Source organism: Nansenia antarctica (assembly GCF_963989245.1).
Source record: "Nansenia antarctica genome assembly, chromosome: 1".
Taxonomy (NCBI): domain Eukaryota; kingdom Metazoa; phylum Chordata; class Actinopteri; order Argentiniformes; family Microstomatidae; genus Nansenia; species Nansenia antarctica.
This window is the reverse complement of record NC_137674.1, coordinates 32,620,048-32,643,998: the sequence shown is the minus strand read 5'-3', so window position 1 is coordinate 32,643,998 and position 23,951 is coordinate 32,620,048. Positions and strand designations below refer to the sequence as shown.

Here is a 23,951-nt window from a genome sequence, read left to right as displayed (position 1 = left end):
ACCTTGGGGGTGTTGAGGGCCAGACGCAGGCAGGGCACGTCCAGCTCGGGCAGCAGGTACTCCAGCACCTCCTTCAGGGGCAGCCCCCGGCTGGTGCCGTGCTTAGAGGAGGAGGGCACCGCGTCCTCCAGGATGGACCCCCGCAAGGTCGTCAACTGGATAGAGGGAGGGAGAGGGAAAGGGAGGGAGAGAGGGAGTAAGAGAGAGAGGGAGAGGGAGGGAGAATAAGAGAGAGAGAGAGGGAGAGAGAGGGAGGGAGAGGGAGAGAGAGAGGGAGAGGGAAAGGTAGGGAGAGAGGGAGAGAGAGTGGAAGAGAGAAGGAGGAGGCATTATGAGAGGAATGCGCCGAAGGAATCCCCCCCCGTGTTCATTGAGCTTTCACTTTAAGATAGAACAAAATATCAGCTCACATTCGCCCCCCCCCCCCCCCCCCCCCCAAAAAAAAAAAAAGCAGTACAATATCCTGAGTAATTTCATATCTACTTTTAGCGAAAAGAAAACTGACACAAAATAACATGAGACAAGGGCCCCGGTTATGAAATGAATCAAACCTTGGCCTGGGGTAAATAGAAAAAGGAAGGGGGGGGGGGGGTGGAGGGAAGAGAGAGAGGGGGGGGGGGGGGGGGGGCTGGGAGATGGGGGAGGATTCAACCAACCAAGCATACTGTGTACACAAAGTCGTCATTGTGTTCTGCCTTCCCAGTGAACTCAATCACTGTGCTATCATCTGCAGCTGGAACGGAGGGGGCCCTCCTCTCTCCCACACCCCTGTGAGAGGTGACAGAAGCTCACTGTTCACCAGGGTGGAGGCCCAAGGTCCCGGGGGGGTCCCTGGGTGGGGGTGGGGGTGGGCTGCAGCTAGGGGGGCCTAATCCCAAATCACACCCACCTGTCCACCTCTACCAAGACACGGTGAAAAACCACGATAATAATAATAATCGTCTCTGAACACCCCCAGAGTCGGTGTCATTAATCTATGGCTGGGAATTTAAGTAACTGCAATGTATTATGTATGTGTGAGTGTGTATATATATATATATATATATATAATATATATATAAAGTCCTTAAGCCTTCCGATAATCTAAAGCATGACCTAGAAAATGTCTGCAAATTCTTCTTCAAATGGAATGTAAAAAAAAAAAAAAAGAAGAAAAAGAAGTTCTCCACGGTGGTTTGAGGCGGTGTGGAGTTGGCAGGCCGTGGAGATGGGGATGAAAGTGTTTTTTCATATAGTTTCTTTACACAGAGCTGATCTGAGCTGAACAGCTGACAGGGCCTCTCGGGGTGGGGGTGGGAAGGGGGGGACGGTTACATAACGAGGAGGAGCAGAGAAGGAGATGGATTCCACCTCCAACGGACCTTCCTATTCTCCTCAGACGGAGGGAGGGAGGGGGCGTCGCGGAGGAACTCTCATCTACATACGACCGACGTGACAGGATTTGATAAAGATCCTCCCCGTGGTCTACAGGGTTCATTAACCGCTATAGGGGGAGGACTGGAGCTATGCGAGAGGTCACGTGATCCGGTGGAGGCTGTGGTATAAGACGGGAGGGAGGGAGGCAGCTATAGAAGTGCAGAAGACAGATTCCCATGAATCGATTGATTATTATTATGATTATTATTATTATTGTTAAAGCACCTTGAGTTAAGATCCAGGTATCAGTTACGTAAGTACCTCTCTGCTGGTCCATATATCGTGATCAGTACTGAGAGGGTGGTGGTGGTGGTGGTGGTGATACTCAATCAGAACTAATTGAATGAATACACCTCCTTTCATCTTAGTTGAGCGAGTTAATTAAGCAATATCACACGAGAGGGAGTGTGTTATACTGAATATCAGCACGGCTGTGATTCGGTCGCAGGTACGAGGCCGCAGGCCGAGTACCGAAGACGATCACAGCCGTGCTGATATTCAGTATTCAGCTGATATTCAGTATCAGCCGTGCTGATTATGATCAACAGATTATGATTTGTTTGTTTATTTAATCATAAAAATAAACAAAAAATAGTTCCGCAACTGAACTTCAAATGGACTGTTGCCTAGTAACTTGAACACAAACATGTAGTCTAATTAACGGTCATTTAGTAGAACATCTGTGCGGCGGAGTGATACATATACAGTAGTTAAAAGTCCCAGTGCTGTTATACTGTATATCGTAACTCATGGAATGCCTCTTGTCCAATCAAATTACTTGGTCGGAACTAACTGTTGCATAATATGTATTACCTAATCGTGTTTAGACATGCCATGTATCATTCACATTTTGACATTTTTGACATTTAGCAGACGCCTGCTTTATCCAAAGCAACTTACAAATGATAAATGGTAAATGGTAAATGGACTGCACTTATATAGTGCCTTATTCCAAAGCGCTTTGCAATGGCCTCTCATTCACCCATTCACACACACATTCACACACCAATGGCGGCAAGCTACCATACAAGGCGACGGCCCGCTCACTGGGAGCAATTTGGAGTTCAGTGTCTTGCACAAGGACACCTCGACATATGGCCAGCCGGGGTTTGAACCGCCGATCTGCCAACCTTGTGATCATTAGACGCCTGCTCTGCCTCCTGCGCCACAGCCGCCCCATTTGTCTAAAGTAAGTGAGTCATCGATCCACCACAGAGTCATCGGGAGGAAAACAGTAAGCGAGGAGGCGTGGTGCTGACCTCGCTGGTTCTGAAGATGACCCGGTAGTTGTACTGCTGGCTGTGCTCCTTCTCCTTCTCGTCCTCCAGCTTCTCCCTGCGCAGGCTCACCGCCACCGGACCCAACGCCTCGTCCATCCCAAAGTAGTTCCAGTGCTCTGGAGGAGGGAGGTGGGGGAGGGAGGGGGAGGGAGGGATAGGGAGACGGGGGGAGAGAGGGGGAGGGGAGGGAGGTGAGAGAGAGAGAGGGGGGGACGGAGCGGGAGGGAGGTGGGGAGAGAGGGGGAGGGAGGTGGGGGAGAGAGGGGGACAGAGAGGGAGGGAGGGAGAGGGAGGGGTGGGAGAGAGGGGGAGGGAGGTGGGGGTGGGAGAGGGGGAGAGAGAGGGAGGGTGGGAGAGAGGGGGAGGGAGGTGGGGGAGGGAGAGGGGAGGGAGGTGGGGGGCGAGAGGGGGAGGGAGGTGGGGGAGGGAGAGGGAGGGAGGTGGGAGAGAGAAGGGAGGGAGAGAGGGGGGAGAGAGACGGAGGTGAAGAGTGAGAGAGGAAGAAATATGTCATTCTCATTATCACATTACTCTGCTTATTCATATTATATCAGATCTGTAGGTTATATACAGTAAGTGTCATTGAGACTCATACGAGTATATTGTTTCATGGAATATTCTGTGGGCCGGTTTCACAGAAAAGGCTTAAGCCTAATCCTAGACGAAAAAGCATCTCCAATTGAGACATTGACATTGTGATTTAGTCCAGTACGAGTCCTTAAGCATTACCTGTGAAAACATCCCAGTAAGTGAAAGGGAGAGGATTACATTTACATTTTTGGCATTTAGCAGAGGTCTTATTCCAAAGCGGCTTACAATCGATACATTTGACTAAGCAAGTGAATCATCAATTCATCAGTCGTAGCAGGAAGAGTAATCTAGCTCAGGCCAGGGGCCATTGGCAGTTGTCGTGATAGAAGAAGAAAGATCTTTTTTTTTTTTTCATTTAATCTCCTCAGTCTTTCTCACCTCTCAGGTAGAACAGCTTCCTGTAGTAGTAGGCCCCCAGGTCCACGTGCTCCACGATGTAGTGCTTCCCCCTGTCGCTCAGGGCGCTGGGGCTGTCCTTGGGGCCCTCCAGCACGGCCACCCCGGCGTTGGTGCAGTGGGAGCTGAGGGACGACTCGTACAGGCAGCCACCACCACCGCCCTCCCCTCCCCCCTGGGTCCCTGAGGAGCCCCCGCTCCCTCCCCCTCCACCCCCCACCCCCGAAGCCCCGGCCCGGTGCCTGGCACTCCCATCTGCCCCGATCTCGTTACGGAAGCAGGGGCAGCTCAACAGCAGCTCGTTGCTCCTCTGCTCGTCCCCCCCTGCCCCCCCCCCGCTGGCGGCGGTGTCCAGTCCGGGGCTGTCCCTGCTGAGGTCCTCCTGACTGCCCCCGGGGGAGCTGTAGGCCAGGCTCTGGGTGGAGGAGATGGTGGAGGTGGCAGAGGTGGTGGAGGCCCCCGTCGCGGTGGCGGTGGTGGAGGAGGAGGCGGCCGAGGCCCCCGTGGTGGTGTTCTTCCGCTTGGCCGCCGCCGTCTGTCGGTTCTGGAGGACCTCGTTCAGGTCGAAGGTCATGCTCTGCACGTCGTAGTGGGCGAAGCCTCGCTGGCACACCCACGGCTTGAGAGGAGGGGCGCCGGAGCCGCCTCCGCCGTCTTCGGACCGGCCGTCCTCCGCGTCCGAACCGCCCCCCCGCGGAGAGTCCCCCGACTCCCCCCCGCCCCCGCCCCCCCTCACGCTGCGGAGCTTCCGGAAAATCGACTCGCCCCCGGTCTCCGACTTGGAACGTCTCTTCGGCGTTTTTTCCCGATCTTTCCCTCCCTTGCTGCTGCTGCTTGAGGAGGAAGGCTGGAGGGACTCCTCACGCAGGGCGGCCTCCTCGCGCAGCTCCGCCGCGGGCCCCCCCTTGTTGTTGTGTCCCTGCTGCTGCGCGCTCAGCAGGTCCTCCAGCCTCTCCGGCGCCGGGCTGCGCTGGTCCGCCGGCCCCCCCCCGCTCCCCTGGTAGCCCTTCAGCATCTCGAAGAAGCTCTCCCCAGGGGGCCCGCCGTGCTGGTCGATGGACGACGTGCTGCCGTACTCCCGATGGAGCGGGGAGCACTTAACCCCCCCACCGGACGAGCCCCAGTCATCCGCCTCGTCCCCTCCCCCTCCCTCCAGCTCGCTGATGGTGATGTCGCTGTTGCTCCGCTGGCGGATGCGGCGGGAGTTCCGGTAGAGGTCCTGCGGGGCCAGGCAGCGGTTGTCAGGGTTAGCGTAGCCGTAGCCGTAGCCACCCCCTCCCTGGGTCTTGTTCTTGAGCGTGTTGTGGATGTTGCGGAGCATCGAGGAGTCCTGGGGGCTGATCGTGTGACCGCCCAGCTTCATCAGGTGGCTCTGCTGGCCCTGGCCCCCGCCCCCGCCTCCTCCTCCTCCCCCTCCCCCTGGCAGCATCAGCAGGCCCGAGGGGTCCGAGGGGTCCATGGCGAGGTGCCACAGAGCCGCGGGGTCCTTCCTCGGGGGCCAATCGGCGACCCGTGCCCGCACCCCCATCTTGGGGACTCCCGGGGCCCCTTGAGGACCGGGGGCCGCCGTCCCTGGGGGAGCCGCCCCCACTCCTCCTCCGTTGGCCAGGCGGAGGTGGCGGGTGTAGAACTCGTCGGTGGCGGGGACGGAGCCCCCAACCGTGCGCTCCATGGCGGCGGGCCGCTTCACGCTGGTCATGGTGGGCCGAGGGCCTGGTTGGGGGTCACCAAGGCTGGTCAGCAGCAGAGGGGCTGCATAGCTGCCTGCGGGGCTGGACTGGGCTGGGATGCCCTGGGGGCATGGGGAGCCTGCCTCACAGGCTCTACAGACAGAGAGAGAAAGGGGGGATGGAGATGGAGAGGGACCAGCTGGGGATGGATGGACCTCACCACCTTGAAGGCTTAGAACGCTGTTCTAGGCCTGCATGCTGCTCCTCTGGCTGGGTTGTGTCTGTCTGCTCCTCCAACTCTCTTGGGCTCTCATCTCACTCCAAGGTGGCAACAGAACCCTGGAAGTAGAGGTTGGTATGGTTGACATGTTGGATATTTACTCGAGCATACTCAGTTCAACTTTAACCCGATACATCATTTCATACAGACATATTGATAACTAGGATAGCGGTGGAAAGAGTCTAAGCTGAGCGGCTGGTCTTCGATAATGAAATGTTGGAAAGAAAAACCTATTTTCCTGGACGACACAGTCGACCTGAGTCTTAACTGCCTGTAGTACCCTGTATGTTACTAGAGTCCTCTTTGGTCGGTTACTAGAGTCCTCTTTGGTTTTCTATCAGGTTCTGAGGGAAGAACTGGACTGACTCTAATTACCAACTATCTCTTTCTGGCCCTGAGGTAAACAAGCAAAATAATGTTCAAGTTCAAGAATCATCTGACTCTTGTCTTGTTGGAACAAGAACTGGCTGAAGTACAAATCCACCCCCCCAAAAAAGAAGTGTTTCTGTTCACAAGCATTTGTAAATGAGATATAACCTAGGCCTATCTGTCTTCACTATCCAGATGTCCTCTCCCCTGACGTGGCCAGGGGGCATAAGTGAAGGCTCCAGTCAGATAGCCGGTTTTAGAAACCCCAGGACAGCGTATCAAAATATGCAAACATTTTCTATTCCACAGTATTGGAAGGGGGATATCTGGATTCCACAAACCTGCCTGCAGAACTGTATTTGGATGTGATTTTTCTTTTGCCTCAGGACATTCTGAGTTTGAGTTTTCAGTTAAAGGTCACTGACATGTTCTATTTCAGATAAGGGGGCCTACTTTTCAAACCAATTTCAGCATAACCATGCAGGGTGAAGCAGGAAAGCTCAACCTAAACTAAAAAGAGTAGAATTTTAAGCTTCCAAAAAACCTCAAGCAAAATCACTCTCTTAAAACCTAATACCGTATTTTCCGGACTATAAGTCGCACTTTTTTTCATAGTTTGGCTGGTCCTGCGACTTATAGTCAGGTGCGACTTATACGTATATCAATATATATAATTTCATACTGACTGACATGAACCAAGGAGTAAACATTACCGTCTACAGCCGACAGAGGGCGCTCTGGGCCGCTCTGGGCTTGTGACAACTATATGCTGCTCCTATACCCCTGAAGAAATTATCTAAAACATTAGCTTGTTGAAGCTAAGCAAACGGTAGCTTGGTGAACTTGCTTACTGGTAACTTGCTTGTTGGACTCGCTGGCTTGTTATGTTCATTTAGCCTATTCAGCTTCCCAGGTATGTTCTTTATGCTATTGTGTTGCTGAATAACTGTTAATGTGTTACGTTAACATACCGGACTTCTATTCAGCCTGTTGTTCTGTGTGCTATTGTGTAGTTGAATAAACTTGCCTTTCCAGATTAAATGTCTGTTCTTGGTCTTTGATTTTGTGAAATATATTTCTAAATAAATGCGACTTATAGTCCAGTGCGTTTGTTTTTTTCCTCTTAATGTCGCATTTTTTGACTGGTGTGACTTATACTCCGGAGCGACTTATAGTCCGGAAAATACGGTAATACAATTATTCAAATTAAATCAGTGAGTGAGTGGGTGGGTGAGTTTTCAGGTGATCCAATAACCCAGTTTGAAACATCCTCATGTAATAATTAATTCACATATGTCCGTTAGATAAATCACAAGGTTTTCGATCTATCGGTGCTCCTCAGCGCAGAGCTTTGATCGATAATCTCTTCAGCGGGAGGGAGAGATCTAGTTTCCTTGCTGTCGGTGACTCCGGACTCCTCAGCTGCCCTCTGAAATCCCTTAACGTGCAACGGGATAGCAGGGCTCGTCTAATCAAAATGCTGCAACGCAGTTTACTGGATGAAACATCCGGGACCCACGTCTAAAAGGGGCATGCAGGCTTCTGAAAGCAGAAAGAGAGCAGGGGAGAGAGAGAGAGAGAGAGAGAGAGAGAGAGAGAGAGAGAGAGAGAGGGGGGGGGGGGAGAGAGAGAGAGAGAGAGAGAGAGAGAGAGGGAGAGAGAGAGAGAGGGGGAGAGAGAGAGAGGAAGAGAGAGGGAGAGAGAGAGAGGAAGAGAGAGGGAGAGAGAGGGAGAGAGAGAGAGAGAGAGAGAGAGAGAGAGGAGCTCGGTGATGTTCCTCTCTCTGGCAGACCGAGCCAATTTGGCACAGAGACGCAGTGGGGAGATTAAGGTTCCTCTCAGTCCTGCATCAGAGAAGCTGTGATCACATTAGCCACTGGCTGTCAAGGGCGTGATGGGGCCTGCTCAAAGTGACTCCGCGCCAGGCACATTCACACATCGTCAAAACATCTGTGTCAACTTCGCACACACGCTGCCAGTCAGACGGAAATGAGAAATAAGACGTTGAGATGTGTGCTAATTGATTTGCCCGTGATGAGTAACCGGAAATGTAAACAAATTTGATGCATGTTGTTGCTCTTATGGATGTCAAAAACGATTACAAGGCTGGCTAGAAAAATCAAAAGGTGTTCTAGAATCTAGACAAATGCCACCACCACCAAGAGGTAGAAAATAAAGACACTGAACACCAAATTGCTCCCAACGAGCGGGCCGGTGCCTTGCATGGTAGCTTGCCGCCTTTGGTGTGTGAACGTGTGTGAATGGGCGAATGAGAGGCCGTTATAAAGCGCTTTGGAATAATAAGTCCATTTACCCTTAGCCTATGCACTGCCACCAAGAGCTAAAAATAACTACATCTTCAATTTAAGAACACAGTCCATCTCACCCCGAGGGGGGGGGGGGGGGGGCAACCACCATCTCTAAGTCAGAGAGAGAACAGCAGAGTACACACACACACACACAGGGAGATGATATCCATAAGAGAGATAAATCAGTCGCACCGACTGAACTGTATGCATGAACAAACTCGGAAGGAGTGTACTGTGTGTACTTTAGAGTTTCCCCAGCGTGCGTACTGCGTAGCGCTCACGGCGGTGCACTGAGCTGATAACCGTGCCCAGGGAGAGAGCTTCTGACACCCAATCTCCTAAACCGCAGATAACGTATCCAAGCATCCCCTCCTGGTGTGCCCCAAATCTTTTACCGGATCTGGTCGTCGAAGCAGTACACGCCCGCGGCCAGAGTAAGATAAATATATCCTCCACTCTTAAACAAACCCCCCCAAAAAACTAGAGAGATATCCCCCCAAAAAATGTCATTCACTTTTAAAACCAGAACACGAAAAGGCTTCTCAGAGAATTTGAATTATTAAATTGTCTGTCGTCCCGTGCCCTTGAAAACAAACGTCAAAAACACACTTTAAACCAGCTCCTCTACGTCGACAGTTTACGAGCCACTCAAAGCTGCCGTATCCCATCCCCATTATAACAACAACATAAACTTCATTATGCTGTATCAGAGTCGCTAAAAGTTATGGCCGCACGTTATATAAAATCAGGTGACTTCGCTAAAATTGATGGATAGGTTTTTGGAGACTGCGGTTTGCGTTATATAAAGTGCATGGCCGCTCCATCGCATCGACAGCAGACATCGCCGGCTGCCCAGATGCAGACAGGGGCCTAATGGCCAGGCACGGGCACTTAGCCGTGATGGCAGCACGGGAGAGACCTTGTCCTGTTTTCCTTCCCCGTCTCAGTCCCTGTGCCTTGGGCTCCGTGCCGCAGAGAGTCCGCGGGGAGGACAGATTATAACAGAACCACGGCGACACTAAATACACTAGCTTCTTAATCTCTCTGATGACAGACACACTGTGGAGGGTGGGCCGGATTCATGATGCTGTCCGATTAGAGGTGTGTGTGTATATGTGTGTGTGTGTGTGTGTGTGTGTGTGTGTGTGTGTGTGTGTGTGTGTGTGTGTGTGTGTGTGTGTGTGAGTGAGTGTGAGTGTGAGTGTGAGTGAGTGTGTGTGTGTGTGTCAGTCTATTTGTGCATTAACTCACATGCCATTAGCTTCACACATTATACAGCATGGCCCAATGTGTGTATAGGCCTACAGCAGTGAGTGTGGGTGTGTGTGAGTGTGTGTGTGTGTCCTGACATCCCCTTCACACACTACACAGCAGTGTGTGTGTGTGTGTGGGGGGGGGGGGGGGGGGGGGGAGCTGAGGAGGAAGCCAGGCGAGAGCTGAGAGACAGGAACCCTCTGACTGACACATCCTAATGCTGACTCTCCCCCTCTTCTCCTCCCCCCCTCCTCCTCCCCCAGTCGCCCCCCTCCCTCCCCCTCTCCCCCCCCCCCCCCCCCCCCCCGTCAGGGCGGCAGTGGTTTTTTCACAGGTCTGCGGGACATGTCGAGGCCCGTTGACTAAGTGAGGTTAACTTCCTGTAATTGGGGCAGCTGACCTCCCAGCTGCTCCAGTGAGCCGGGGGACAGATGAGCAGAGAGAGAGAGAGAGAGAGAAAGAGAGAGAGAGAGAGAGAGAGAGAGAGAGAGAGAGAGAGAGAGAGAGAGAGAGAGAGAGAGAGAGAGAGAGAGAGATGACCACGTCACGGCTTCCGCCCCTGAGGAGCCTGGGGTCTGTTGTTGTTGTTGTTATTGTTGTTGTGCCTGATCAGCCACAAAGTCCCTGTGCTACGCTAGGTTAACACGCCCTTATGAGGGGGGTCTTTCCAGGTGCTTCAGAGATGATTGACTGGACTGAGTGACTGAGTCAGATAGATACACACACACACACACACACACACACACACACAGACAGACAGACACACACACACACACACACACGGTTCAGGAAGATTAGTGAGAGTTTTTGAAACTGGGAATTAATTATAAAAGAAGGACGCAAGATGCTAGTAGTAGCCGTAGCTATTTTTCAAGGAGTTGTTTCCCCCGAAATGGATCTGGCACAAACATTAACAAAACGTAAAAGTTCCAAAACAAAACATCTAAGAGTCATCTAATTCATATCCTTCATGAAAAGTGAAAAAACTACAGAGAGAACTCCAAACTGCCAAACCGGACGATTCCAGCGGTCAGTCGGAACCTGAAAGGAGGCACACTCCCGTCCCGTCGGTAGGCCCCGAGCCGCCTCCAGGCCAGGGCACGCCCCCGCGAGAGTAGAGGACAACATGTCCACCGCCACCCCAGAAGACCTTTGCCTGTTCCCACGAACAGAGCGCCTGAACTTTCCCCAGTGGTGCCCCCCCTGCGCTAGTGTTACCGAAAACCCCCGACAATGGAGTAGAATGGCTGCCCTCGCAAACAGTAATTACCTCTGCTTGTGTTGCTTGGCAGAGTGGGCCTGGCCGACACGAGGGCTTTTAAAGAGGCATCACTCAGCCCTCCCTGCCTCCCCCCCTGCCTCTCTCTCTCCCTGTCTCTAAAGGCTTGTTGGAGCTGTGTGGGCAAGCTGGCACAAAGTCCCCTCTGTCCTGGGGAAGACTAGGGCCTCCACTCCAACACAGAGTGGCCTTTGATAGCAGGCCTGGCCCTGGCTGTGGATGTCGGACCTGCTGAGAGGAACCTCATGAATCACTGCGAGAGGGAAAGGGGGAGGAGCCTCGTTCTGAGTTCCCCCCCGACCACCGCCGTCATCGACGAGAACGTAAACATTCCACAGCAGGCATAGGTACTCACAAACACGGTATACACAAGGCTTGACGCTTACCTTTTCCCCAGGTAGCACTGTGCTACCATGTTGAAACATTTAGTAGCACACCAAGAATTTCAGTAGCACAATGAAAATTGCGCAATTTTCGTCAACGACAACAAATTATCATAATCATAACATATCAAAATTACCATAACCGGCTCTTGGCCGTAATAAAAATGGAGACTCACACAATGTAAAGGGGAAGTAAGAATATTAATTTCAGTTGGCCCACGGTTCGGTATGAACCTCGGTTTTTTGGTCACAGTTTACGGTTCGTGTTTTTTTTATTTTTTATGCTACTACTATAAAGTACTAACTGTTACTTTATTTTGCTTATACTTATGGAACTTTAACATTTAGACACATTCCAGAATATGACTGGTATATTGTATAATATAAATATATATAAACAAAAACCACTTTCAAATGTAAAAAAATTACATAAACACTTTCAAATGTGACGTGTTGTGGATTGGCACTACGGATCATAAGCTTTCAAATGATGTGTCATACATTGAAATCCGAAAAAATATGAAGTTAGAGTCATTTGAATGTTGTTAGACGTCAGGCACATATAGGGTTAACCTCTTTGTAATGAAACCGGAAGCAAACGCTGCTAGCAGCTAGCAGCTAGCGGCTAACAAAACACAGCGCTACGAACTATGAGAGCTGTATCCCATATACCCATAATGCGCATTTTAAGCGCATATAGGACTCGCGTGAAGCATTTCTGCGACACGCGTTTCTGTTCACTGTTTTCATTCCCTCATCGCTTATACACATACGTTTGACTGCGCATGACAGTAGTTCAGCAGTCTTTTAGTCGCACTGGTGCTATTGAATGTATTTCCAAGTCGCACAGAAATATATTCACTCGCAAATGCGACCAAAACAGTCGCACTGTCGAGCCCTGGTATACAGTACATATGTACAATACAATACAGTATATGAGAGAATGATAGAGAGAGAAAGAGAGAGATAAAGACAGAGAGATAGATAGATAGAGATGAGATAGAGAGTGAGAGATAGAGATAGAGATAGAGTGAAAGATAGAGATAGAGAGAGAGAGGGGGAGAGATAGAGAGATTGAGATAGAGAGATAAAGATAGATAGAGAGATAGAGATGAGATAGAGATATAGAGAGATAGAGAGAGGGGGGAGAGAGAGATATTGAGATAGAGAGAGATAAAGATAGAGATAGAGAGATAGAGATAGATAGAGAGGTAGAGAGAGAGATAGAGATCGAGAGACAGAAGGAGTGGGCTAGGAGCTATGAGATCGAGCAAGTGAGGGGGGGGGGGAGAAAATTCTGAGGATGCCATCGTGAAAGGTCTAGTAGGGTCATGTCATGACTCCCTGTAATCATGTGACTCAAGTCTCTAATCTGCAACCACCTCAGACATGACACGCACCTGACAGCATGACATAACATGAGACGGGCAGCCGAATGAGCCATGATGTCATCATTTTTTTTCATTTTTTTTCTGAGTGGGGCAGTCCCACTCATATTTTACATTTTTTATTAGACAGATACAGTGAAGACAGACAGGAAAGTAAGGAGAAGAAGGGAGAGAGGGCACGTCAGCAGGGCATGGGCCGGATTCGAACCCATGCCGACATGGGCATATGTGTGCACTGTAGACCGCGGTGCTAGACCCACTGGACCACCTCAGGCCACGATGATGTCATAATTACGGGAGGAGGTGGATGAGGATGACACGAAAGGGCTAACCTTTCCTGGTGAGGCTAACCCGCCATCGTACACAGACCCGAAGCAGAAACCACCAGTCCTTCCTGCATTGCGCAAGCCCAGGGGGGGGGGGGGGGGGGGGGGGGGGCGTGGGAGGACCAGGAGGTCAAACACCGGCCACAGAGAAGAGAGAGGGAGAATTATGACTTCTGAGAAGAAAGAAAGAGAAAAAAAAAAGACTGCAGCAATTTATATCCTCAAACTCCCACACCACACCACCACCGCCGCTTCCTCTACGGGAATGGGTCGTGGTGTTGAAGAAGAAGGAAGGGGGGGTTGAGGAGGCAAGGTTCCTCATCGTCCCTCACAGCATCCCACAAACACACAGTACCCAGGAACAGGAACAAACAGAGCAGAGTATAGTATAGTGGGAACAATTACACCTCTCTCCTGCGCCTCCCTACCTCCCAGTCTCCCTCCCTCTCCTCTCCCTCCCTCCCTGCTGTGTACCCGTCTGTGCATCTGGCCAGAGACCAAGTACAAACCTGTCTGTTGGAGGAGCAAAAAAAACCTGAGGGGAAACCTGACGCATGATCTCTACGCTGAGAGAGAAAGAAAAAATCACACACACACACACACACACACACACACACACACACACACACACACACGCGCGCGCCGATAACTACACGCATACGTCGCAGGAGGGCCGCAGGGGTTGGAATCTCACCAATTCCATCGGCGGCAGAGGAGGAAGTGACGAGTGTGTGAGTAAGAAAGGAGAGAGATAAGAAGGGGCATGTCCAGACACAGACCTTAAGAGAGAGAGACTTAGTACCTGAGATTTTTTCCAGCAGACTATCTGTCTGCTGCTGCTGAGAAAAAACAAATCCTGGTGTCCAAAGTTCACGAAACAGTCACGTAACTATTCTCAAAAAACGTATGTTTATGTCAAAACCCAGGTTAGTTTCACAACTGCTGACACAATACACAATATGACATCGGCTTTTGATCACGGAAGGGGGGGGGGGGTGAGTGGGTGATCGTCGTCTCGCATGGATTAGCCACCGGGGGCACAATAAACAGTCTTTGGAGCGGCGGTGACATGCTCAGATGACCACACATGCAACAGCCATTAAAGTTGGAGCACATCAAAGTGGTGGAGCTCGTGAATTGCGCGCAGGCCCGTGGTTCTGAGCTGCCGTGCCCTGGGACGGGGCCCTTTGCGTGGCTGACGCTGGCCACGGTTCAGTGAGCAGAGCTAACCACTGACAAAGTGTGATTAACTGAACCCTACGCAGGAGGACAGGTCTGGAGACCGGCCAAACCAGAGGCGCTTTTTCGACAGGGGCACACACACTCTCTCTCTCCCTCGTCCCCTCACTCTCTCGTCCCCTCACTCCCTCCCTCCCTCCCTCTCTCGTCGCTTCACTCTCTCACGTCCCCTCACTCTCCCTCTCTCTCATCCCCTCACTCTCTCCCTCTCTCTCGTCCCCTCACTCTCTTACTCTCCCACTCTCATCCCCTCACTCCCTCTCACTCTCCCTCTCTCTCGTCCCCTCACTCCCTCTCTCCCTCCCTTCCTCTCTCTCTCGTCCCCTCACTCTCCCTCTCTCTCCCTCCCTCCCTCTCTCTCTTCCTCTCTCTTCCTCTCTCCCTCCCTCACTCCCCAACTCTCCCTCATTCTCTCTCTCCCTCACTCTCTCTCTTGCTCCCTCCCTCCGTCCCTCCCTCACTCCTATCCTGGGGATCTTCAATGGGATCACAACATTTCGTGTGTGTGGGCAAGAGTGGTAAGAGATTATGTGGTATGTCACCGCTCTGCAAATGGTTTTCAAGCCGGTGGTATACATTTCAACCAGACGTGACATATTTCCGGTTGGGGCTGGTGTGGGCTGTGTTGGTGATAAAAGGTTGTGTCATTCTTGTGCGGGGACCATGTTCAGCTGCCCTGAAGGAGTAATGGAGACCGCTGAGTCTTAGGTGGTCTCTCTCTCTCTCTGCGTGTGTGTGCAGAGAAAATATCACTACAGGCAACAAAGCACTTAACAACTGATCGCTGACAAACTCTTGGCCCCTATACAACCCCCCCCTCGTGACTCTACACGGCGGCACGCTAAAATAAAACATCCGCATCAATGTTCTTGCTCGTTAATTCTATGGATTAAGAGACTAAATCGTCGCAGACTCTCTCTGAGTGACTGAGTGAGTGAGAGAGTCGCATACAGGCCGAGGTGGCCAGGCGTGTCGTACCTAATATAGGAGGCAGCAGTCGTTTTTACAGAGTGGCTCGGGATCTGTGAGGTGGGCCAACTGTAAGCGGTAACTCCGCGGTATAAAAAGTGTGGTGGAGAGGAAGGATCATGCATCGGTGCCTGAAGAGGAATGTGAAACATTCTAATGAGGTGCCGGTCTTCTGCGTTCGACTCTCAACTCAGTCAGTCAGTCAGTCTGAGCCTGCTCCGGGCTGTACTTTCCCTCTCCCTGCCCTCCCTCCCCTCCCTCCCTGCCTGCCTCTCAACTACCACTTTACCTCTGCCTGCTCCCTTTCTCCTCGGCCCCACCCTGCAAGCAGTAGCGCTTTTTTTACTCCATTAGAGAGGCAGGGGGAGTTGCGGAGAGACACACAAACACACTCACGCACACACGCATGCATGCAATAGGTGAGTCTGGGTTTGCGAGAGCTACGTGATGTGACTAGGACTCGCTAAGTAAACTCGCTAAGTTTATCCTCACTGACCCACAAAATAGTGTACTTCAGGTGACCCGGGTTGAATCTACCTTCCGTATATAGCGCACCGAATGTCTTTTAATATTTCATCAGAATAGATTAGTGTTGTTGATTTGTCTGGAACTGTAGACTTGGTGGATCAGGGACGTCAGGTTGCCCAGGTGCATCCGCGACACAGCAGCTTTTCTCTCTTTCATCTGTAAACGAGAGACGAGGGGTAGGAAAAGAAGAAAAAAGATGCAGAGGCTTCAAACGATGCGGGGAAGTATTAACCGTGACAACCGTGTCTGAATCTGAGCTCTGGCGGGGAACACGCTGACAGCCATTTCCATACACCCACCCGATGTCGAACCCTGCACAATAAGTCACTGTATATGATTTCCCTCATTCCCCGATATATTTTGTTTAAAAAAGATCTGTGACTGTATGTAGGCCTAGGTATTGCTTGTGTCTCTGTGAGAAACGGATTTGAATTTCAGTTTCTGTTTATGACACAGGCATATTGCCAGGGTTCACCGCGGTTCGGTTTGTGAGAAGTGACAGGGGCTGTTTCAATTGTATGCTTATTAGTGTTGTTGACCTTTCTTTCCTACTTCCTAGTTTCTGAGGAAGTAAAAAAAAAAAACTGTGTTTCTTTCTCTCTCTCCCCCTATGACAGTTTACGCTGCACAATAACTCCCTATTCACCAACCGTTCACTCAAATGTTGTCAAATAACTTTGTTACAGCGTTGCTATATTTGTCCTTTCTGTCAGTGTCCACAAAACACACAATGAAATCAATGTTTGGAACCCTTGACCAAAGTGTTTGCCTTGCAGAGTTGAGCAACCAGGACAGTTATTTTTTGCCCATGATGATGGAAACGGGAACATTTCTCAGCGGCACGTCAAAAAAATAAATAGGGCAGAGTGGGCTAGAGCAGGGGAGCAGCAGCTCTTTGTAACACCTGTCACCTTCCTCAATGTACCCAAACAAAGGTACATAATCCCTTCTCAATGATGAAGTAAATACGGATTTGAAATAGGGATGCTCCGATTTATCGGCCACCGATTTAAATCGGCCGATTTCACTCCAAATGACTCGATCGGTGATCGGCAAAAATGGCCGATCGCAAAAACCGATCTTTTTTTTTTTTTTTCCCTGGGGAAGACAGATAACTGAACAGAAAACATAGGAGGACGTAACAGTATGTAAACCATGAAGGCCACGTTTATGATGTCTTTTATACAGCCATATCGACTGACTTGGGCTTCAGGCCCTAACTGGGTGATAGGCCAGACTTTTACTATGCCATAAAAATGGGTCTGCGTTTGCTTGGTGCCTAATGGATCAAAACTTTTGTCTAAAAAGCAAATAATATGTAGGCTATCCAGTCAGTAGGCCTACAGTTATGTATTTTTTTAAAAATCGGTATCGGTATCGGTTGATCTTGAGGAAAAAAATCGGTGATCGGTATCGGCCCCAAAAATCCAGATCGGAGCATCCCTAATTTGAAATATGGAAATATCCCCTTAATCTCAATTGGAGGTTGGGGAGGAAGTGGGGGGGGGTGGCGGGGTTGCAGTAACAACAAAACATAGAGAGAGAGAGAGGGAGGGAGGGGCTGAAATGCAACCGATAGCATAGAATAGCATAGCAGTATAATTAACCCAGTGACTGAGAGAGTAGGGGTGAATAGTTGTGTGTCTGCGTCCTATAATTCAGCCTCTCCAGATGCGAGGGGCCTGGTAGCGAGCCAAACACCAGCCACTAGCCCCGCGGCAGCTATCAGCGCAGCCTCAGATGACAGTCATTCACCAGCAGGGCAACAAAGGGGGAGTTTCTCTCTCTCCCTCCCTCACACACACACTACGCTACTGTTAGCTTCTGTGGAGTCATTTGACTGCTGCACTGAATCAATGCCCCCCCCCCAATCCCAGCAGAGATGGGGGAGTGTGGTGAAGACCTATTTGTAAAGGAAATGTAGGAATTTTGTATTTAACGGTCTTATTACCGGTGGTAAAAAGAGATGATTTGGTTTGTGTGTGTGTTTTGTGTATGTGTGTGTGTGTGTGCGTGTGTGTGTGTGTGTGTATATGTGCGTGTGTGTTCGACCCGAGTGGCACTGCGTTGAAACATGCCTCGGGGAGTGTGGGCACATGCAGTAGTGTGTGTGTGTGTGTGTGTGTGTGTGTGTGTGTGTGTGTGTGGAGTGTGGGCACATGCAGTACAGTAGTGTGTGTATGTGTGTGTGTCTGTGTGTGTGTGTGGGGGGGGGGGGGGGAGTGTGGGCACACGCAGTAGTGTGTCCCCGAGCTATCTGTGCCCGGCTGCTGTGTGTGCCAGGCTGTCTGTTAGCGGTGGTTTGATCAAGTGCCCAGTACCAGTCCAAACTGGCCTGGCGCCAAAACACCCATTTACTCCTGTAAACAGGAGGCCACTGGGGTGGGGGGGGAATACCACAGGGACGTCAATGAAGTTACAGACCCCTGGACAACTCTGGAGTCCTAACTCTGCATGACCATATTTAGCATCATAACAAAACACACGTCGATAAGTCACGGGTATGAAAAAGGATGGTGGCCTCAATTTTCATATTAAGTCAATATGTCCTGTGGAAATAACAGTAAGAGTGTGTGTGGGGGGGAATATGTGCCAGAGAGAGAGAGAGACACACACAGAGAGAGAGAGAGAGAGAGAGAGACACACAGAGCGACACAGAGAGACACAGAGAGAGAGAGAGAGAGACAGAGAGAGAGAGAGAGAGACAGAGAGAGAGAGACAGAGACAGGGAGAAACAGAGAGAGAGAGAGAGAGAGGCAGACAGAGCGACACAGAGAGACACAGAGCGACACAGAGAGACACAGAGAGAGAGAGAGAGAGAGACAGAGAGAGAGAGACAGAGACAGGGAGAAACAGAGAGAGAGAGAGAGAGAGGCAGACAGAGAGACCAGGGATGCAAACTGGTGATGGCCCAAAAAGCTGACAACATATTTTTTTGCCTGAAAACAAAGAACATTTATGAAAATTGCTGACCTATTTTGAGGTAAAAACGTCTAAAAGGTGACAAGTTTGTCACCTTTTAGCCTTCTCTTCAGAGACAGAGAGAGACAGAGAGAGACACAGGGAGAGACAGACACAGAGAGAGAGAGAGGCAGACAGAGAGAGAGACAGAGAGAGAGAGAGAGAGAGAGAGAGAGAGAGAGAGAGAGACACACAGGGAAAGACAGAGAGAGACAGGGGAGAGAAACAGAGAGAGAGAGACAGAGAGAGAGAGAGACAGAGAGAGAAAGAAGACAGACAGACAGACAGAGAGTGTCCACTGAGAGTGGTTTCAGAGACAGACCGTGGGGTCAGTTAACAATGACCTGACAGATTCCCTCTGCAGAGGTGTCAATATGACAAACCCCTGTGAGGTTTGTAAGTACCCCACTACCCCTATCGCAGTCGGTCTAACTGCAGCACCGGGGCAAAAGCAGACAGGCAGACAGACAAACAGACAGACAGACAGACAGACCGAGGAAAATGTAAAGCTCAGGGCCTAATGAAAACGATCTGTTCATTATTAACGACATGGTTAGCGCTCAAACAGCGCACACCGCTAGAGTCTGTCAATGTTGGCAAAGCGCCTGTCGGTTACAGAAACGTCACCTCTGTTGCCATAACACAGATGGTATAACAGATAATGATATCAGATAACAGAACATACACAGAAATAAAAATGGGCGGAAAGAAAGTGTTATATCCCCCCTGGCGGGAGTTACCCTACACAACGCTTCGCGATAGACGTTACAACGCATGTATGAATCCTACCCGAAGCTAACCGGGTGAGTCATCGTCGCGTTGCGCTGTTATGGTTTCACAATTTTCCCTCTCCCTAAAGAATCTCTTTCTGCAGGGAGAGAGAGAGAGAGTGACATGTCAGGTTATTTTCACCGGCGTTGACGCGAGCTGTCCGGGCAGGTTTGCCGAGGTGACGTGACGTGAGATGAGGCGCTGTGGCAGTTGGAAAAAAGGCGGTATGGGAAGGGTCAGGAGCCCGCTGAGTAAACATATGAAGCGGCCGCCACCGTAAGCTACTGCTGTCTGACTCAGCACCAGTGACAGAAACTACGACATTATTATTCCTAGAAACAGATTATTTTTTGGGTATTCAACCTTTACCTGACCTGCTGTCTGACCCAGCGGCAGTGAGCGAAACTATAACAGTATTATTCCTAGAAACAGAAACTGATTTTTGTTTGTATTCAACCTTTACCTGAGTTGCTGTCTGACCCAGCACCACCAGTGCAGCTAACCTGAGGCTGACAGAGAGGACAGCGAGAGAAAAACTATGACCAACATTATTATTCATTTACACAGAAAGTGATTTTTCTTTGTATTCAACCTTTACCTATCCAGGTCAGTCTCATTAAGATACAACCAGCTTTATTGATTTGGCTTTATTCACATTTTCCCATGTTAGTCTGAACCTGTTATACCAAACACACGCACCTGAGGCTAGTAGAATGCAAACAACTATATTTCCCACATTATTATTAATTAAACAGCTTAAAAAAAAAACATGGGGGTTAACCCTTGTTAACCTATCCAAGTTAGCCTCATTATCTAACTGAGATAAAATCTCTTTTTGTGATTTTACTATTTTCACATTACTCTCTGAACCCTAAATACAATACATACTAGTGACCCTTCACCCTTCATTTCTAATCAACGTGAATTAATTAGGCTAAGAATAATGAATCATATAACAAGTGGATTAATGAGAGACAAACAGCATGTGTTTAAAGATCAACGTGTCGACCGCTTTAATGATGGATGCAGCCACACAGGAGGACACGGGCCACACCCTGCTTCAAGGTGAACGCTTCATTAATAATACCTCCTCACCCACCCCTCCACCCCCTCATCCCCTCTCCCCCACCCCCTCACCCTCTCATCCCTTCATCCCTCACCCCCCACCCCCCTCATCCCCATACCCCCTCACCCCCACCAAACAGCTCTTGTTGCAGCTCCCAGACACTAATTGCTTCTCTACCACACAAGACGACGTGTTGCTCCGCATATTTTTTTTTGTTGTTGCCTGTTTTAATTAACCCCTCAAACGGAAAAAAAAAAAAAAGGGGAGGGGGGGGATGGGGGTTGTTTTCAGTCATTAAAGTTCCCTGTTGAAAGCTAGAAGGAGGCTAGTAGCGACTCCAACAGCTCTAAAGGTCCTACAGGAGCGTCGTAAGCATTTTAACGACGTTGAGGCACTGGGCCGCCGTTGGTGCTGCTGACTCCAGGGGAAAGTTAGTTACCGTGGCGACGGTGGGTGTGTTGTGTTGTCATGGGGGGGGGGGGGGGGCAGGGACGACGACAGAGGAAAAGCACATCAAGTCGTTGAGGAAGCAGGATGACAGTAATCCCACAGAGGAGGAAGAGCTGATTCAGAGACAGAGAGAGAGGGGCTGATGACAGGAGTCCCCTCCCCTCCGGTTACACAGCGGCAGGTACGGACAGCTCAATAACAATCTGCATCTTCTGGGGGGGGGGGAATAACAGTTGGCTGTGAGGAGAGCTAACAAAGTCAGCGCTTTAACTTCCTTTCACACGTAAAGCACATCTGGAGGATGTACCGATGGGGATTCAAATCCACATACCGTGTACTACATGATATATACTACATGGTATAGATAGGCTATATGGTTTATAGTACATGGTAGAGATAGGCTATATGGTTTATTATATACTACATGGAATAGGCTATAATGGTATATGACCAGGCAACAAGAAATTCCACAACAGCATTTTGTTTGCATTATAATCTGCTTCCTGCAATTGATTTTGCCGTGGTTGCAGGGATAGCTTGAAGCTTGTCCTCCAGTTCTATTGTAGCCTATACAGTGAAGCCACTGTAGTCAATCCATACAGTCAGTTCATACAGTCAATTCATACAGTCATTTGTGCAGCTAATAACTCAGGCTGCGGCGTTGCATAAGAGAGTGCTGCTGCTGTGCTAAATCACACTGGACGACGTGCCAGGAAACCTGCGCCGTCCGAGCCTGCAAGCTGCTGCACCGCTGCTGCTGACCTGCATTGTTACTGCAGCGCCCCAACACACACGCCAGCCTGCCAGCACTGGAAACTAACTAACTAACTGGGACTGTTTTACAGGACATCAAAAAGGCATTTCCATACAAGCCACAACTCATCTACACACACACAACACACACACACAGACTCAGACACAACACACACACACACACACACATACACAACACACACACACACACACACACACACACACACACACACACAGGGCCTAGGGTGGAGGCTGTTCCTAGGGTGGAGGCTGTTCCCATCAAGCAGAACAAAGCAAAAAAAGAAAATAGGGAGACCGTCTCATTCAAAGTAAAAAGAAAAAAAACACAAAAAAGGCCTAAAGATTAACATACGCTTTATTAGGCTGACAACATCTGACAGTTGTTCCAATTCCTGCATTTTTGTCTTGGTTCACGGGAGTGCGGAAGGCAATTAACACACCCCCGCGTGTCCCCTCACCTCTGATAATCACGGCTCCGAACCCCCACAAGTCTGGAGGAGGAGAACGAAGTCGGCCTGAGCTCTGTGTGATCCTTCATCTGCATCTGCACATAACAGGAGCACGCACGCACACACACGCTACAGAGGCAGGCAGGCTCACTCACTCTCTCACTCACTCTCTCTCTCTCTCTGTCTCTCTCTCTCTGTCTCACTCACTCACTCACTCACTCACTCACTCACTCACTCACTCACTCACTCACTCACTCACTCACTCACTCACTCACTCACTCACTCACTCACTCACTCACTCACTCTCTCACTCTCTCACTCACTCACTCAGTCTCTCACTCACTCAGTCTCTCACTCACTCAGTCTCTCACTCACTCTCAGTCTCTCACTCACTCTCAGTCTCTCACTCACACACACACACACACACACACACACACACACACACACACACACACGTAATATGGTATAATTAACTAATTAAATAACATAGTCCATTGAGATATTCTATGGCTGACACACATAAACACACACACACACGCACACACACACACAGAAACCATTCACAGCTGTGAGAGTAGAGCCTTGTCCTGGGTTCAACAGAGAACAGCGAGGTTCGCCGCCGCGGTCATCAAACACCACCTGACCCTCAGGTCACATGACCTTACGGTCCTACCAGCCGTTGTTTACAGTGACCTCCTGGGTAAAGTGCGGGGGGGGGGGGGGGGGTGAGCAGGTGCAGGTGTTTTCTTTCCTGCAGTACATGATCCCCGGAGACTCCCCCCTCCAAGTCATTAGCATTCAAGGCAGCGGAGCTAGCTATCTGCTGAGCCGCCACCGCGTAAACACCTGCCCACCTGCCGCGCTGACGGCCCACATCACAAAGGACCCCTCCCTGCCTCCGCGTGAGCCGCGGTGGCACGAAGCCTTTCATGTGACAACGTTTGATCTGCCCAACTGCCTGTCATTCCTCCTGACACATCAGCTGTGTGTGATGTATCGGGACAGATAAAAAAGGCCGCCCTTTTAACTCAGCTCCTCCCGTAATCAGAGCAGTGTAACATCTCACCGTACGCATCTTTAACCGGTATGACAAACAGTGACAGTGCAGTTTTCAGCCTCCGTGTGCAGTGTGCACAGATTAAGAGTCGGTTAGTTTTTTTATGATCTCCTTTCTAGACTACAGGAGCGGCGGCGGCGTTGTTGTTGACAGTTAAAACAGACTAAGAGAGAAGTGTCACACACACTTAGTATGGTTATGGTTATGGTATGGCTATGTATAACTGGAGAGTACCAGACATGCTTAGGAGAGTTTGGATTGGATGTATCGCATTCCGGCAGCCGAGCGGTGGCCAAGGGGTGTCCAGGAATACCTCGACAAGGTCCACAGGAAACGGGCTGGGAGGGGAGCCTGGAACAGCAGCCATGTTTGTTATGCGTTGGCCTGATCTGCTCTCTCCCTCTCTCTCTCTCCACACGGGGAAACGATGGAAAGTATCTCCGTCTTGCTGATACGGACCGTTTATTTACGTGAAAATGTAGGCACAACAATGGCATAATATATATGTCATAGTAGGTTACGACAGTCATTTCAATCAAAGAAGAAGCTATCAGACTGAAATTGCTTTCACAAACCGAGTCCAGATCCCCTTCTTTTCTCTCTGCTATATCCGTGCCTGTTTGCAGAGCTGTTTCGGGGTTTGTAGCAGCGAGACTCCCACCGTGGAATGAAAATGTTAAGGACAGTCTAAGGGCAGTCATACATCACCCACTGCTCTATTCTCAATGAGGTGTCAACCATAACAT

At 50.2% G+C, this 23,951-nt stretch overlaps 1 protein-coding gene across 1 annotated transcript in view; it reads right to left on the bottom strand.

The window, feature by feature from the left end:
- LOC308158015 (signal-induced proliferation-associated 1-like protein 1) overlaps nt 1-23,951 on the bottom strand; it is a 53,245-nt gene that overhangs the window by 21,796 nt on the left and 7,498 nt on the right. The window contains 3 exon segments of the mRNA XM_080531607.1: nt 3-155; nt 2,676-2,812; nt 3,666-5,692. Coding sequence (XP_080387733.1) covers nt 3-155; nt 2,676-2,812; nt 3,666-5,382 — 2,007 coding nt within the window. The 5' untranslated portion in view covers nt 5,383-5,692.